Source organism: Alligator mississippiensis, chromosome 6, assembly GCF_030867095.1.
Source record: "Alligator mississippiensis isolate rAllMis1 chromosome 6, rAllMis1, whole genome shotgun sequence".
In the NCBI taxonomy this organism is placed as follows: Eukaryota; Metazoa; Chordata; order Crocodylia; family Alligatoridae; genus Alligator; species Alligator mississippiensis.
The window spans coordinates 64,286,243-64,300,879 of NC_081829.1; the positions used below are offsets into that span (position 1 = coordinate 64,286,243).

Here is a 14,637-nt window from a genome sequence, read left to right on the forward strand (position 1 = left end):
CCACTGCTACTTCACCAATAGGCAGACAGTGAGAGCCCACAGCTTGGCCAGCTTGTCCTGAGAATGACCTGCAATAAGCTTACAGATGCATACAGCCACATCCCAGGGAAAAACAAGTGTTAGCATACTTTATTCTACATACTTCAGAGGGACTTGAAGAGGGGCAGTAAATGTGTATGTCTGTACAATCCTGGGACAAAGGCTTTCCTCTGGGCGAAATGCAATGTCTGTTTATAACCTTAGATTGTACCAGCTGCTGGAGGACCCTGAGCACTCTCCCTTTTCTTTTAAAGTGACTAAAATATATGTTTGTCCATTTACCTACAATCAAGGTCCACATAAAAATGTTGTATGTGATTCAAAACACCTTTAATAAACTAAATATTTCATATTTTATTTTGGTGGCAATAAAAGACACCATTTTATGTATTTTGGAGAGCAGTTTTAGTATTGTATGTTATCCTTCTGGAAACCTTATGTATAAATTGGTTGATGAAATTAAAGCATATAAGATGGTAAAAATAAATGTTTTTCAGAACATTTGTGTGTGTGTGTGTGTGTGTGTGTATGTGTGTGTGTGGTTAAGGATGAGTGCGGAAGGTAGAAATGATACAGTCCCACTATTAAAATGAAATTTATTTTAAACACAAATGTGGATATAGATTAAGTCTTTTCTTACTGTATGTGCCTTATCAATTTAATTACTTACTGGTAACTTTATGCTAACAGCTAAACCAACAAGGCAGATTAGATTTTCCTTTCAATTTTAAGGATTTAACATAAATTACACAGATTTTGGTTTTCCTACAAACTGAAAACTTTATTTTCTCTAGATTTCTAGCTCTAATCCCAGGTCTACATATAACAATTAAAAGTGTGATGAATTGAATGGTGAACACAAGTTTTCATTCTTTAACACCAAAAGAAAAAATGGCCAGAAGGAAAATTACAACTACATGACCAAGGTAAGAAAACTCGCAAGAAAGTTTTAAAATATATTTTCAGAAAAGCACTATGAGATGATGCAGTATTACTATCCCCACTTTACAGACACAGATCTAAGCACAGAGAAATTAAAATGAAAAGCATTCACTAATTTAGGCCCCAATTTGAGGTGACTACAGACAATTTGTTCAAAGCATCAGATACAGCTGTGAGTGCTCAGAGCTTCTCAAACCACACCCCAAGTATCAAGGTGGGCACTCAAAAAATAAGACTGCACATCTGCCAAAGTTTGTTTGAAATGACTTGACTAACCACACAGAAACTCTATCAGCTGAAGGATAAGGCCAACTCTCCAGGGCAGCATTTACTGGTTTTAGCCATGAGAACCTCCTTGCTCTTCCTACCTTCCTCTCCCTGCCAGATTTCAATTTAAAGCTCAATACTTTTATAAAAAGGATTACATGATACGGTTATTTGTAATAGTAGGGGACTGGACTGACTCTTTCAAAAGATCCCATCCAGTCAAATGTACAGGCAAGCTTAATTTCATCATTTCCTAACTTCTCAGTTATTGGCAAGGCAAACTTAAATCATGTTATTTTATCATGCAAAGGCTAAGTACAGACAGTCATTAAAGCCTGAAGCTGAATTGATTCAATCTATGCAAGTTTCTCTAAGCTGCACAGACTGTACAATTAGCAAAAAGAACTCATGTTTGCTCTTCTGTTGGGGAAGGCAGGCAGGTGCCAGCATTGGCAGAGGCCAGATGCCTGGGGGCACTCCTGCACACCTTCCAGGGTACCAGACATTACCAAGGGCAACTGAATATAGCCAAGCAGTAGGGCTATGCGAAGCTTTGGTCACTGATTCGATTCAGTGGAGATTTGGCCTGATTCAACAGCTGAATCTCTGAATCTGAATTGAATCAGGAGACCCTTTAATCTCTCTGAATTGAATTGGAACCCTCTGAATCAATTTGGAGAGATTCAGAGAGATTCAATAATTTGGACATAGACACAGCTTTAAATGTTTTTTCTACATACCTCAAGGTACCAGGTGGCTTGTGAATGCTGTGATGCTGGGGCGGATGAAGCGTCCCATGGAAGTGCAGGAGGGGTGGGGGGAGATCCCCAGCTTGCTTGGTGGCAGACCCAGAAGTGGACCAGAAGCACTTCCAGTCCACTTCCGGGTCTGCTGGGGAGTGCATGGGGGACCCCCCCCAGCTCGGCGACTAGTTCCTCCTGGGTCTGGGGGGGCACCCAGGGTCCCCCTGTGGTCAATTGCTGAACTAGGGGGGCACAGGCAAGGGGTCCCCTGCATGCTCAGTGGCAGACTCAGAAGTGGACCAGAAGTACTTTCGGTCCACTTCTGGGTAAGCCACCAAACTTGTGGGGGACCACCCCAGGCTCTTGTGGGACGCTCCATCTGCCCCACCATGTCAGCATTCACAAGCTGCACCTGGTACCTCAAGGTATGTAGAAAAAACATTTAAAGCTGTGTCTATGGCCAAATTGCTGTTTCTCCTAATCAGCATCGAATCTTCAGATTCAGATTCAGCTGAATCAGATTGGGACAGTGATCCAAATCAACAAATCGAATCACTGTCCTCTGAATCGGGCTGCCTCCTATGCTTCCAGGCTGGGCTATCCCAGAGCCACAGCCACTGGGAAGGGCCCTGCCCAGATGGCTGTGGCTCCAGGACAGCCCCACCCAGCCTGGGTGTGGGGAGCTGGGAGAAATCTGGCCCAGCAGCTCCCACAGCCCTAGCCAGAGCCACAGCCTGCTGGAAAGGGCCCAGCCCTGTGGCCCAACCTGGGCTGGCCCCTCTGCCTCCACTCAGCAGCTTTGCCTGGCTCAGCCCCACAGCTCCAGCTGCTGGTGAAGCAGACAGATGACTGGGCCACACTGGCCAGCTCTAGCCAAGCTCCCTCCCTTGCCACTGGAGTGGGGGTGTGGGGCAGGGATGGTTGCCAGGGGCTGCTCCACTGCTCTGCCCTGGCCAGGTGGAGTAGGCTGCTGGTGGGACAGAGGATGGAGAGGGAGATTAAATCCCTCTTCCTCTCCCCATTTGCTGCAAACTGGGTCCTGACAGGGGCTACTACGCCATGGTCAGGCAGACCCTGGCTGCAGTCCCCTGGAGGGAGAAGAGAGGGAGGGGGTATAAGCCCCCTCCCTGCTCCCTTTGTCTTAGGGTGCCATGCTGACTGGTGTCTGTCCATGCTGTGCCCCTGCTCTGGCTAGGTAGAGGGGGTGAGGTCAGCTCTGCTGTCTGGAGCAGACAGCACAGCCTAGCCCAGAGCTGCAAAGCATGCTGGGATGTTGGGGGACTCTGGTTTAACTTAAACCAGGAAGGGGTCTGGGATAGAAGTTGTATATATGAGTTTGACCCAAATCAGTTAAGTGTGATACTACATTCAACCAGGTTTATCCTAAATTAGTTTTGGCCATTTTGAAACTGGTTTAGGTGCACTGAACTTATGTTCTGTTACAGGTTTAAACCAGTTTCTGATCACTTAAACTACTGTATGTGTAACTTCTGTCCCTAGCCTTGCAGAGAGCCTGGCCAAAATCTGTACCTTTGCAGTCATAAAGAGCCAAAAATGCTCAGAATGCAAGAAGAGCTGCTTACATAAACAGATTAACCAAAAATGTTATCAGATCATTCATGATAGTGCGGTGGTAATTTGTCTCTAAGTAAAATGTAATAAGGGCTAAATTTTAACAAAAAACCAAGGGAGCAGGGGGGAGAAACAAAGGGGGACATGATTAGAAATTCATGGGAGTTCCATGACCTATGAACTTCAGCTTTTTTTAAAAAAAGTAAGCTGTTAATTTATGTCAAAATTGTTATATTAATTAGGTTTACTGAAGAGTATTTCTTTTCCTGCCCTGAAAACCAATCAACCCACCCACCCAATAGTACATCCCTTTCTCTACCACCCCATGACACACTTGGGCACTTGCAGGGACTATAAATTAAATTATAAAACAATAACCTTAAAATAATATCTTCTGTTTATCCTACTAAGAGAAAACAATCCCCTCCCCCCTGCCTCAACAAATGAAAACAAAACAGAAACAAATGATGGTGCCTAAGAAAAAAGGGAAGAAAGGACAGTAAAAAATATAGACCTAAAACTGAGCATTCTAAAAAAAAACCCAAATACCATAACAACAACACTACATTTTTAATACTAGGAGAAAAATATGGACATGTGATGGATTTCGGGAAGCAATATGTTACATAGTGGAAAATGCACACAACAAAAATTATTTGAGACATAACATGGAAGGAGAATCTTTATGCATTAGAAAGCTGAGTTCAGTAAGTCATATCAACAAATGCTTTTCCTAAAGTATATAAATGGATGCTGAAGTGCTCTGCTGAACAGATGCCTTAAAAAGCAGCAGTAATAACTTAGTTTCAATCTGCTACAATATAGGCATGAGAGGAATGCAGAATAAGCACAGGGCGTTTAGGTTTGCTCAAATCATAAAAAGATATCTTAACTACAAATGCCAGAATAAACATAAACCTATTATGAAAACCCAACAGAAACATAAAATCTATGAAGAGAAAGGTATAAGTAGTAAAACAGAACTAAATCACAAAAAATCATAATAAAAATCTTGCACTGAAATTTAAGGCACTAGGAAATGTTATTATGACTCAGGCCATAGATAGGCATTCACTTCTAGTGCTAAGCATTTCCGTGGAATTTTCACACTACAACAGGAGCCCTGAAGCAGGAGGGTATATGCGTTCTAGCCCCCCGGCTAGAGAGCTACACTGCTGAGTTGCCCAGTGAGAGATCACTAGAGGACTTTTCTGGGGGTCACCTCTGGCCTTAGGGGAGTCCACTGATTGCCAGCCTGTGACCTCCCTTGTCTGGGAAGGGGGTGAGCTGTTAAAAGCTGCAGCTGCCACAGGCAGACCCAGGAGGGAGCTCTAAGAACTGTTGTCCTATAAACAGGAAGGTGCCATTTTTCCATGGTGGCAATGTTTCCAGAGCTGCCTGTCATCCCCCCTCCCTCCCCCCCACTCCTTTGAGGGGCTGACCCAGAGGAGCAGAGAGGGAAAGAAAATGCCTTCTGCTCTGACAGGAACCCTTCTGAAGCCAAGACAGGATCCCTTGAGGGTCCCCTGACAGTTCATCCCAAGGAGACTACCAGGGAGCCAGTGCTTTCCCTCCCACTCCTCTGCCACACAAACCAGTGTACCTGTAACAGAACAGAAGTTTGGCACACAGACTGGTTTTAAGATGTCAGAATTCACTCTAAAATTTGCCACCCCACCCCCCCCCGGAAATGTGAACACATGTTCTGTTTGCTACCAATCTAAATGATGATGCTTACAGAAAACCACATAACTTAGATCAATTCTGCCTCAGGCTTTTTGATTGCCTGTATCTAGCCTGAGGAGATTGCTAATTCACGCCCCCTCAAGAACCTTACTCAGACCTGCAGAGAGGTATCTCCATCCACTCAGTATCCACAATCCAGCATTTTCTCCTGACGGCAGGTACATATAGCTTTTCTTTCACAGACCCAAGCACATGTTTTCCAACAGCTGGGTGGTGACCTCCTCTTTTTGTAATACCCTAGTGGGTTCAGCATTTGCCCTGAGAGTGGGAGAGCCTGTATCAGTTCCCTACTCTGCCTGAAGGGTTTTTGACTCATATCTCTCAACCTTTAGGTGAGTGATCTAACCACTAGGAGCTGTTCTGAGTCTTCCTCTACCACTCCAGTAGAAGCTGGGCCACTGTGTGGCAAAGATTTTAAGATGCACTGGTCAGAGAGATCATAAATCTGTGTATCCTAGAATATACTCACAAAGGAAGGAAAGGGTGGGGGGAAGGGACTTTGGTTCTTGTCCCTGCTCTCAGAAATGTTTATTTTATTCCAAAGCTGTTTAATTTAAAAGACAAAAAAGTTATGGATATGTGGACCTGAAGCAAGATCTCCTAGATGAGTGGATCAACCTTTTTAGACTAGTGGCACTCCTGAATTCACTCACAGCACTCTCCAGCTCTTAGTTTTCAGTCTTTTTTTGACAATAGAAAATTAGTAGAGCAGTTTTTCTGTTGCAAAATACTCAGAAATACCACAACTATGGATTTCTATTTGAAATCTCTGGGTTTATCTTGTGAACCATGTTTGCAAACCTAATGGTGCTAACATCGTGTAGCATTCCACAACACCCTTGAAAGACTCTCAAGGTATCCCCCAGGGTGCCATGGCACCCTGATTGAGAATCACTGTCCCAGATGAACGCTCTAACTAGAATGGTAGAGACCCATATTCTCCTTTATACTTTTTCTCTGGCCCAATGTATATTGAGTTTAAAGGAGCTCTCTGGAAGGTAGGTGATGTGAGCTCATTCCTGCTGTATCTAAAAAAGACATTGCATCCGTTACCGAATCCTCATGATGCTTATATGCAAGCAAGGTGCTGAGCTACTCAGCCATGTCAAGACTGGACACTTCTGAGCATGCACAGAGACAAAACCCCAATTGCCTAAAAAATTTGTGTCTGCAATTTCAGTACTTCTATGTTAGGCAACAAGTGAATAGGTATTTCCAGGATCACAATGTGGATTTAAGGGCATCTATACATGTGCTCTGGGGTAGAGGGAGTGGTGCTTTAATTAGAGTGGCTCTGAGAACTGTTCTAATTAAAGCTCCTGCAGCGTCAAGTGTATTTAGCATCCTGAACTTAAAAATGGTGGCGGGGCAGCTTTAATTAAAACTTGTTTGACGAGCATTAGTTAAAGCACCCCCTGCCATCATCCATTATTTTGAAAGATGGGGACACTGAATACACGTGATGCAGAAGCTGCTGAAGCATGCTCCAGCAGACTCACACCAGACTCAGTTAATCAAGTCTGCTCCAATGAGTGCTAATTAGCACATGTTGAAGCAGAGGTCCGTCATGTGTATAGGTGCCTTATTGTCTAATTTCTGCCCTATTTTAGGTGCTTGAGTCCTTTTTTGGGTCAGTCCCTAAGTGTTTTCCTGAACTGAAGCCTAAAGCAATCTACAGCTATCTACAGCAATATTTAATATCAGCCTAATAACCAAAAATAATTTTGGTAGCAATGTATGTTATAAGTACAGAAAAAGTTTCATACACATCTTTGCTAGACCACAGACAAAATGCAGCTATATTTCTTCACACTTCTTATTCCTTTTGGATTAATTGATATTTTTTAATTGACTGATTAGGCAACATAGTTAAAATATCAAATGTTGACTTTTTATTCATTAAAATCTACCACATTTTTTATAAAAACTAATGGCAATCATTAATACACTATGAAGCTGAGAATGATTCGCACCTCTCTTTTGTGGTCAGTGCCTCTCCTTTGCATTAATAATATATTACAGTAAATTGTAATAATTTATTGTGCTTGCAGAATTCTTTAATTTGTTGTTCCTTCTTTGATAGACTTGATAGATTATATGGTAATGCATTAAATCTTTTTAATGCAAAGAACTGTTTATTATCTACCATAAATAACACACGAAGTGAGGCTTGTGATTACAATGTGACAAAAGAGGTTACAAATATTATCCTGCGCTTTCAGTTATTGAAAGCAGAACAATTTACTGAAGCCAAACTGTGCTTTTTATGCCAATTTCTTTCACTTTGGAACCTTAAATTTGGAAAAGACAAACCCTTGAAAGGCAATTAGCTGAAGCTAATTAAGAGCAGCTTGAAAAATACTCCGGGTCAATACTTCTGCCAAGTAAATTTTTCTCCAAAAGGATTTTTATAATGTGAAATTATAAGTGTACCACCTGTTAAGTGATTTGCTTTATGAGGTAGATTACAATACATCTAGTTTTACTTACAGCTTTTCAATCATTTTTATTATTTTATTCATGTTTTTTTCCAGCCATTGCTTTCAAGAAGTTAAGCAAACATGAATAAAGAATGTGATATATGACTAAAAAATGGCATAACAATATTTTTAAAGCAAGGCAGCACTCATGACTCCTGCTTGTAAAACATTCAAATGTCATTATGCAGACGGTGATACTGTTAGTGCTGGCTGCTGATACCTTCAGACTGTATGCTAGTGCAAACGTTTGGCTCATAAAGCTGTGGGTAAGGATTTAGAAAATGCTATAAACATTTCTAAGCTCCTCCTATTTAGGAACCATCCAGCTAATAAAGGTCTCTCTAATATCAGGAATTTCTACCTAACCTTCTGGATGTGTAAAGTACTTGGCACTATAGAAGGTAAGCAACAAAAATTATAAAGTAAAATTTTAATTGAACTGACAGCCATCTAGTTGCTAAAGTAAAATATTTCTCCACCAAAAGCCCAATTCTAAAGTCCACCCTGAAGCAAAACATATAGCAAAGGAGTTAAGACAAAATTGCCCAGGTAGATAATGATAATAAGACCTTAAAGGATGCTGTGAGTCCATGCTTATCCCTACAATTTTTTTGCATAGCGAATAAGAAAGCGATGACCTTTCAAAAGCTGTTTCTGTAATAGTACAATTATCTGCATTCCCATTACCAGGTTCTCATCATATTAGACTCCTAAGGAAATAATAGCACAGCCCTGGAATATTTTCTACTGCCTACCCAAAACAATATAAGTAGCTCTCTGTGGTCAGTTTGCTGGAGTCTATTTAAGTTTGTATTAGATGCTACTGGGCATGTCTACACGTGCATTAATGTGCTTTTCCTAATGTGCATTAAATTTAATACCTCCAATGTGAGGTACTAAATGAGCGTTAGGCTGTCCTAATGTTCAGTAGTGCAAGTGCATGCTTTTTAGGTGATGCTTAATATGCAGTAGCCTATTTTACTGAGCATTAGTGTAATAGCATGTTTTTTTACACAGCACTTTAATGCATGGTAAAATAGGCTACTGCTCATTAAAGTGAATGTGTAGATGTGCCCACTGACAAAAAAAAGGAATGGAGAATTCCATTCTAGTTATTTTCTGTGAGTAATCACTTCCAGTATGATTTAACACTCCTTCTGTACCTCAAATCAAATAGGGTGACTATACATGAACAGTGAGGCTGCTCTGATGTGCTGGACTTCCAGCACAGTGGAGCAGACTCAGTTAATCAAATCTGCTGGACTGTGGCAATTGCTGTGCTCCAGCAATCTCCTATGTCTCATGTATGAGTGCTCCCACACTTAAAAACAGTGGTGGGGTATCAAACGAGCTTTAATTCAAGCACCCCCAACACCATTTTTTAGCACGGGTACACAGATACATGAGACATAGTGGTACTTTAATTACAGTGGCTCTTGGAGCCACTCTAACTTATGCACCACTGCCACCACCCCTGGCACATGTGTAGACGTGCCCATATTTTTCTAGGCAGGTGGGGAATTTTACCTTGGGATTCTAAAGTTTTATTAAGGGGCCATAATTATACACAGTGAGGAGAAACACATATTTGGGAGAGTGATATTAGGCTAAAATATTATTTAAAGATGATACAAGAGAAGATGTTCCTTTAAGTGTAGTGATACACTGCAGCATTTTCAAAATTAGTGAAAGAAACTGAAAATGTGATGCAGACATACCATACAAGAAAATATTATGTTTTTAAAGACAAATAAATAGTTAGTTCCATTTAGTTTCTTTTCATTTCTTTCCTCCATAGAGTTCAAATCTTCATCATATGGACTCTCCCAAGTTTATGATGTAGTGAGAAATCACTGACAGTTTTCATAATAAACTCTATTGACACTCCCCACCCCCACCCACCCATACACACACACACACACACATATCAAATCAGAGGAATACCACTGCCACATTTCTCAGCTGTTTTATCTTGAGAACAATCCAAATGTCAATCATTTTTCCTCCTTAATATAGAGGACAGCATGACATTTGGATATAATTAAATGGAGGGTTTCCTTTTTTTTTATTACACACAAGATGGTGGAAAGTGGGGAATTATGGCAGTTCTTGGCACTGTTTGTTAGATTTTATTAAGTAAAACATTTTAAACTGATGACATCATTATTAGCATCCTGAAGGAATACTTTTAGTCCTTTATTTAAGCATAATCTTTGTGATGGAAATATGCCATAAAACTATGTAACTTTCCTTGCGAAAATAAGTAAGTAGGTTTAAAACAAATACAGTTGCTTAAAATAAACTATATTAAAATGATTTATTTAGTTTTTATTTGAACTTTTTTTTTAAGTTTAGTATTTATGTAGCTTATTTCTTACCTTAAAATATTTCATGAAAATTATACTTTTTTAAATTAAAAATCTTGTTAAGCCATATTTTTATTTTCTCTTATATGTCTCACATCTTGTAATTTTTACCATTATGTTAATATAAAGTCTATATTTCTTTAAAAAATAATTGCAATTTGAACATAGTATCGCAGACAGTAAATTGAGGTCAGTATTTTACAGCAAAATTCATTATCTAACACTTACTTTGCTTTTGCTTCTGCATCTTCATAAGCCTTATTGGAAACATCATCCAGACCTCCAATCAAATGCTTGAAAGAGCTGTAAGAATAAAGCAATATATTTGTAAGAGAAAGATCGTATCCATAATGGGATCAAAAGTGTGTTTATTTAAAAGCAGTTATGATCTTGACATTGATCTATCAATAATAAGAGCTGTGATCTACAGAAGGTGGGTGAAAGAGGAAGAAAGAAGATTTAGGGAACTTACATTCTCATCATACACTTTCAAATAATTACAATCCATGAACGTTTAAAATAAATACTAATTAATCATATAAAAAGAAAGTAATAAAAATAATGATTGATTTTATTCATCAAGCTGCTTTAGGGGCTGATCAGATTAAATCTGATGGCAAAACCCTTACTGACTTCAGTGGACTAGGGGCAGGCAGGCCTCAACAACTTAATGTCTTGTGAAATATGAAACTGTCAACATCTATGATGAATCTCATGATACAAAGGGCAAGATTTTCCTGGTAGAAATTCCAAGGCTTTGAAACTCAATATCTTGTTACCAAGTTTGTTGGAATGACAATAAGAAAGCAGGGTAGATATACACTTTACAGATTAACTAAATAAGATATATAAAGAGCACAATTTTTTGTGAACTCAAATTCATGACATCAGATGCTGTTTTCTTTTCCTTATCCCTGCTTTGTTTTTCTTATCTTTCTCAAAGCTGCATTAAAACTGGCAATGAAAAGCTCACTGGTAGAAGGAAAGTAAATAAAAGACAGGATAGGAAGAGAAAGGGAGACAAAGATGAGAAGGAACAGAAAGTAAGGGAGAGAAGGAAGAAAACTCTGGGCACATCTACATGTGCACAGTTACTGCTCAGTAACCAAAAAATACTGTGCAGTATGGACACACATCTACACTCATACTGTGCAGTAACTATGGCAACTTATGCCGACTCGGGAGTAAATTTGCTACCTGAACTATTCAAATTATTGCACAGTAAGGCATGTTTAGATGCCTTACTGCACAGTAACTCTGTTTGTGTGGACTGACCTGGGAGTAACTTTGTTCCCAAGTTGGTGCACGCACAGCGTTACTGCACTGTAATGCCTATACATGTAGATGCCAGTCTAAAAACCACTTCTTGTACAGTAAATGTATGTGTAGACATGCCCTCTATGTTCTCAGTTGTCTTCATAAAAGCAGAAAGTAAAATTACATTTAAATTGGTTAAAACCACGTGGCAGGACATGTGAAATCTCATTCTTTCCTTCATCTCCCAAATTAATGGAGTTTTTCCATTAATTTCAATAGGAACAAGATTTCACCCTCAAGGTAGAAGATTAAAATCTACAAATGATAATACAGGACAGTCTGATCACCTGAGTCTGCCAGTCTTTATAAATTCAGGTGGCTTCAACAAGCTTACACCATCTCTTTCCAAGACAAGAAAAATCTATTCATGTTGTAAGATCACATAATAATAGTGACCCAATTATTTTCACCTTGAACACTTAACTGAAATAATTAAACATTAAGAAGTATCTCTGGTGATTTTGATCTCTGTTTCAGTAAAGAATTTGACTGGCAAAGAGCAAAGCATATTTACATTTAAACGTGCTTATGTGAATCTAGAAGTGTATAAACTTAAAAAAAAATTCATAGCTGTATAAGCTCCTTGCTGCGCTATATTGGGAAGAAGATCATTGACATATTAATCATTTAAAAGGAAATAACTAACTAGATTCTGCTGCTTTCAGTTTCTGAATCTTGAAATATTGACTACCAAAGCTATCAAAAATGAACCAATTTTAGATAATTTTTCTCATGACTGCAGATAATAATAATAATAGTAAATAACAACAGCAACAGAAGTTTGTATACATGTATTATATAAAGAGTTAATGATTATAAGCTACTCTTTAGGTCTTTTCTCATTATCATTATGGAATAATACAGAGACAGAATTCTCTTATTTTTTCCACTTCATTATAGTCATAATATTTAAAATTACATGATCTACAAAATCATTTACACACAGCTGGATAAAAGCAATAGAAACTCATTAATTAAGAAATGAAATTAAAGACTACCTTTGGTATCCCATGGAAATTATGTCATCTTAAGAATTTCCCTATGGTAGGGAGCTCAGCAGGATATAATTTAAACCATTAAGATGTGTTCACAATTAACTAAATACCTAAAGAGCATGCCTAAAATATGCGCAATTTTGTTTCATAGTTTGAGACACTCAGGGTTGTCTTTTCTTAAGAAACCTGACATAAGGCTGTAACTCTTCACTAGGTAACAGTGAATTGAAGAAACACAATGACAGATATGCTATATTAATAAACTTCTTAATCCTCAGGGCTCTGAGCCTATAACTCATGGAGATTTGTGCAGTCCCTTCACTTTTACCAAGATTTGGATCTATGTTTAATCAAAAAACAAAAACCAGAAGCTACAATGGATAAAACTCATCCATTTTATGTTGTGCCCTAAGGCAACTGCTGACCCATCAGCATTTCTGCTAGTGAAACCTGACAATCAGTCAGATGCCTCTGAAAGAATACCATTCACAGCTTGGCATCTGTATCTTTTGCATGCCAACTACAGACCATTTGGGGCCATGAGTTCCGGCTCTTGAAAGATGGTAACAAGGAGAAAGAAGAGATGAGGTTATGTATATTAATATTTGTTTGTACCACATACAAATAAATATTTATGCAATAAGGCAAGGGGGTGCTATTACTGTAATGTGCCTGGCATCTTGTTTGGACAAAAAGCCTGAGGTTTCAAATGATATCCTAGAACAGCACATCCTGACCTGCTTTAATGTGGGTATGAAAATGCAATTTGTATAAATAATGGACTTTTTTGGCAATGTTAATGAACAAGGTTTTCCACAAGGCAACAGTATATATTAGAATAAGAAAAGCATACAGAAAAAGTATGACTAACATTTGTCTCCTATTCTTAGCTTTTTACTTTAAAATTTTAAACACTGTGGGCATTAGGACACAGAAGGATCCTGTAATCCACAGAACTAGTCTTCCATTAATCTCTTCATTCTGAGACTTTCACCATTACATCTTCTTGGTTCTGACCTTCTCAAGGATTTCAGTAGCAGACTTAGATATTTATAAATTTCATTTTCTCTACCTCACCCCCATCCTAGGTCTCCTTAAGGCTGTGGGAGAAAAAAGGGTTGGGAGAACATTGTGGAGTGAGTTTAATTATTAATAAAACAATGCGTTGAAAGTAAGCATGTCATCCTAAATCAAGTACCACTATATAATCAATCTATCGGATATTTTATTTCTATTATTCTTATTTCAAAGAAGTATGACACCACAGTTTAAAGCCATAAATTCACAGCCATCACAGCAATTGCCATTCAAAACAACTGAATGAAGACTTCAAGGTAAGAGAAAAGATGAAAAAACAAAAATGCAAGATGTGCCCCTTCCTCCCCCCAGTATTTTTACACAGGAAGCGGGATGTTTGCAGTCAGTTGTTCCATTGCTAAATAGATATGGAGAAGAGAGTGCAGTTAGCATATGCCCTGAACACATTTTACCTGAGTGGGAAATACTAATGCTTCACTGGCATGAAGAGAAGCATCATGCCTCATACTGTGCCCATTCCCACGAGAAGCAAAAATGTGGGAGTATGTTCCTTACTTTGATGGGTTAATATTATTTACTCTCTTCAGCAGCAGCAGCCGCCACCCCAATATTTTGTATTCCCATTGCTGAAGAGATCTGTATATGGATAAGAACTTTTTCTACTGTTTCTCCCCTGCTCCACTATACAGCGAAATATAAATTGAAATACAAATTGATAAGAAGTCAGTGATAGCACTCAGAAGAGTATCATTGCTTCTTTCATTATTGCTGTTCTGTTTTAAAAATGCATCTACCCTGAATTCTAGGTACATATTCACTATAAAGCGTATTCATTTTTTAAGCAACTGTACCATTTATACAGTACTTACTTTAATTAACATGTAGAAAATTAATGTAGGTAAATGCTGTGAAGTTTATTGGAAGAAGGGTATACAAACACCTAGCACATCTATTAGAAAATTGATGTTTTTCCAAAATTCAGCCCATTAATGTATTGAGCCACACATTGAACCAACCTTCATTTTTTATTGCAATAAGTAAAGTGAGGGCTGGATCAGATAATATGGCGGAGTAAAGATGATGAATGGAGGTCTGTACTTGTAGCACAGATATGAATTAGAGGTATGCTATG

General features: G+C 38.8%; 1 protein-coding gene across 3 annotated transcripts in view; it reads right to left on the reverse strand.

Annotated features, from left to right (window-relative positions):
• PRKG1 (protein kinase cGMP-dependent 1) overlaps positions 1-14,637 on the reverse strand; it is a 1,124,099-nt gene that overhangs the window by 106,625 nt on the left and 1,002,837 nt on the right. For all 3 annotated transcript variants that reach the window (XM_019484295.2, XM_019484294.2, XM_059729934.1), the window contains exon 9: positions 10,384-10,458. In XM_019484295.2, the coding sequence (XP_019339840.1) occupies positions 10,384-10,458 (75 nt within the window). The remainder of the gene's footprint in view (positions 1-10,383; positions 10,459-14,637) is intronic.